The sequence below is a fragment of the Morone saxatilis genome, unplaced genomic scaffold (genome assembly GCF_004916995.1).
Source record: "Morone saxatilis isolate NCDOM2014 unplaced genomic scaffold, NCSU_SB_2.0 Contig9, whole genome shotgun sequence".
Classification (NCBI taxonomy): Eukaryota; Metazoa; Chordata; class Actinopteri; family Moronidae; genus Morone; species Morone saxatilis.
The window spans coordinates 4,909,702-4,912,267 of record NW_023340268.1 but is presented as its reverse complement, the minus strand read 5'-3'; the positions used below and the strand labels follow the sequence as shown (position 1 = coordinate 4,912,267).

Genomic DNA, 2,566 nt, shown 5'->3' with positions numbered 1-2,566 from the left:
TATCCACTTTGCTGCTGCAACATCGGAATTTCCCCATTGTGGGACAAATAAAGGAATATCTTATCTAATCTTATCTTATCTTACAATGCAGCCTAAATGTTTTATTCATTATTCAACATTAATAATTAAATATGTTTAATAAAGTTATTTGATTAAGAAAGAAGTACCTTTGCAAAGTCATACTGGAGCAAAATCTGCCTATTTTTATTCCAGTTAAAAGAATTCATTATGTCAGCCGCCATATAAAGTCATTATCTAATTTATTTAAATTTAATTTTGAAAGTTAAAATGCTTTTAAAACCAAACATGGTGCTAAAAGTAAAATAAAAGAGGAACAGTAACGCCTGCATGTTGTTTTGAGCAGCTGGTTGAAGCAAAGCACATCTGTACGAATGTATTATTAACAGCTTAGAGGGAAACAGACGGTATCGGATTAGTATTGGCAGGAACTCGAGGCTGCGGTATCGGACATCCCTCTCGTCTCTACCAGCTGCTAAATGCTCCTCCGTGTTCACCGGCCGGTCTCGAACAGTAAAGTTGTGTTTGTATCGCCGCCCTCTGCCGCCGCCGCCGCTGTTCTTACCCTCTTGCGTTTCTCCGGTGTCGCTGCAGCTGAACCGGAGCCTGAATGTGGCCTCTTGGTGCTCTGAGCGCCGTTGGCTTTGCTCACTTTGGAGGAAGAGGAGGATGAGGAGGACGCGGGCGGAGGGGTGCGTGCGTGGCGGGAGGACGACACGGAGGACGAAGAGTGCGACGGCCGACTGTGTGACGAGGATGAGGACGACGACGGCTTCTTCTTCTTCTTGACGGGTATCGGGGCGTCGTATGTGAGGAAGGACTCAAAGGACATGATGGGAGTCCCGAAGTCTTCTTCCTCCTCCTTGGATGGAGAGTCCTTCGGCACCCGCGGTCGCCCTGGAAACACAGCGGAGGACGCAGTGAATCATGGGAACAAAGATTCAAACAAAGATTCAAACAAAGATTCAAACAAAGATTCACCTGCCACTTATTTTCTCCATTGATTAATCGTTAAAGAATAAAAGTTGTCATAAAAACTTAAAATCACAAGTTCCCAGAGCCGAACGTGAGTCTTCAAATCGACTCTTGGTCTAATAAAAGATATTCAGTTTATTCTTTACATCAATAAACACATAAAGTTTAATGTTTAATTAATGTTAATTACAATTTGTCAAGAACTGTACTTGAGATACTTTGATTTATTTTACATTTTACCTCGTGTATATATTATATTTATGTGTTTATATGTTCTTTATATGTTATATATGTTGTATGTTGATCTAAAGTTGTAACAAAAGTAAATTCCTCTGGGATTATTAAAGTGTTTCTGATTCTGAATTGACTTTATTGTATTAGCGTTGGTGTTTAGTGTAGTTTACTTGTTTCATTGATTTAAAGGGGAATCCGACCCGACGGCAGCCGGTTATGAAGCTCGTGTAGAGGCACCAGTAATAAATTAACACTGTTTCATAACCAGATAAAAACTCTTTGTAGTACGTTGAAGTCAAACAACTGACTGTTTGTGATGTTTTATTTCAACAGAAAGTAGAAAACAGACCTGATGTTTGTGTCTTCTTGAGAACAGATCAATCGCTCGCTGCTGTTTAGGAAACATTCTGCTTTTTAAGTTATGGTTTGTTGTTTCCTGTCAGGTCCTATTTACAGTATCAGTCAGTCGCTACAGGATGTTTCTCGCTGGTTCGGCCACAACTCGTACAACAAAAACATGTTTTTTGTTGCAGAGAGCTCCACAGCTGATGGTCTAAAACCACAATCAGTATTTTGGCTTCTTTAACGATTAAAAGTTGATAAAATGCAACTGTGTATGTAAGTGTTCACGGTTTAACTCTTAACTATCACAGGCTTTTGTTTCGAGCCCTATAACTCAAATATAAGGTTTTAAACTTTGAGGGAAGAATTATTTTTAGGTTTTTGTATTCAGTGTGAATCCGAAATGTTCAATAAAAGTTGAATAAAACAACTTTCTTCCTAAAGATAGATAATTAACATATATATATATATATATTATATATATATAAAGGTTCTTTCTGAGGTAACGAAAAACAGAACGCTTCTTATTATTCAGGTGATTTTACACTAATGAAAACAAACCAATAATATTAAATTCTGCCAATAAATCCTCCAAAATGTTACAAACTGCACCTTTAAGTAGCTTTAATGATCTTCTTCCACACCGTGTGTATCAGCTCCTTGTTCCAGCTCTTTGTCGCAGCTACATAATGTTTACACAACGAAAACCATTTGAACCGAAGAGCAACCGAACAGAAAACAACAACAACTGAGCTTCCTCTACTGGTGGAGCGGGTTTATAACAGTTCACTTGTGATTAAAACGCAGTAAGTGTGGTCGTTGTTATTGTAGTCACAGAAGACAACGGAGGGATTACTGAACGGGACACGGCTTCTATTTAAAGTGACTGTTATTTCTTGCAAAACTGGGGATGTCCCAACCACCTTTCTCACTCCTGATGTTTTAAAGGGGAACTCCACCGGTTGAGGTTGCGTAACGTGTGAAAACGTTGTAATGT

General features: G+C 38.9%; 1 protein-coding gene across 1 annotated transcript in view; it reads right to left on the bottom strand.

Moving 5' to 3' along the window:
* The window catches only part of eloa (elongin A), a 21,603-nt gene that overhangs the window by 14,580 nt on the left and 4,457 nt on the right, over nt 1-2,566 (bottom strand). The window contains exon 5 of the mRNA XM_035681407.1: nt 584-915. Coding sequence (XP_035537300.1) covers nt 584-915 — 332 coding nt within the window. The remainder of the gene's footprint in view (nt 1-583; nt 916-2,566) is intronic.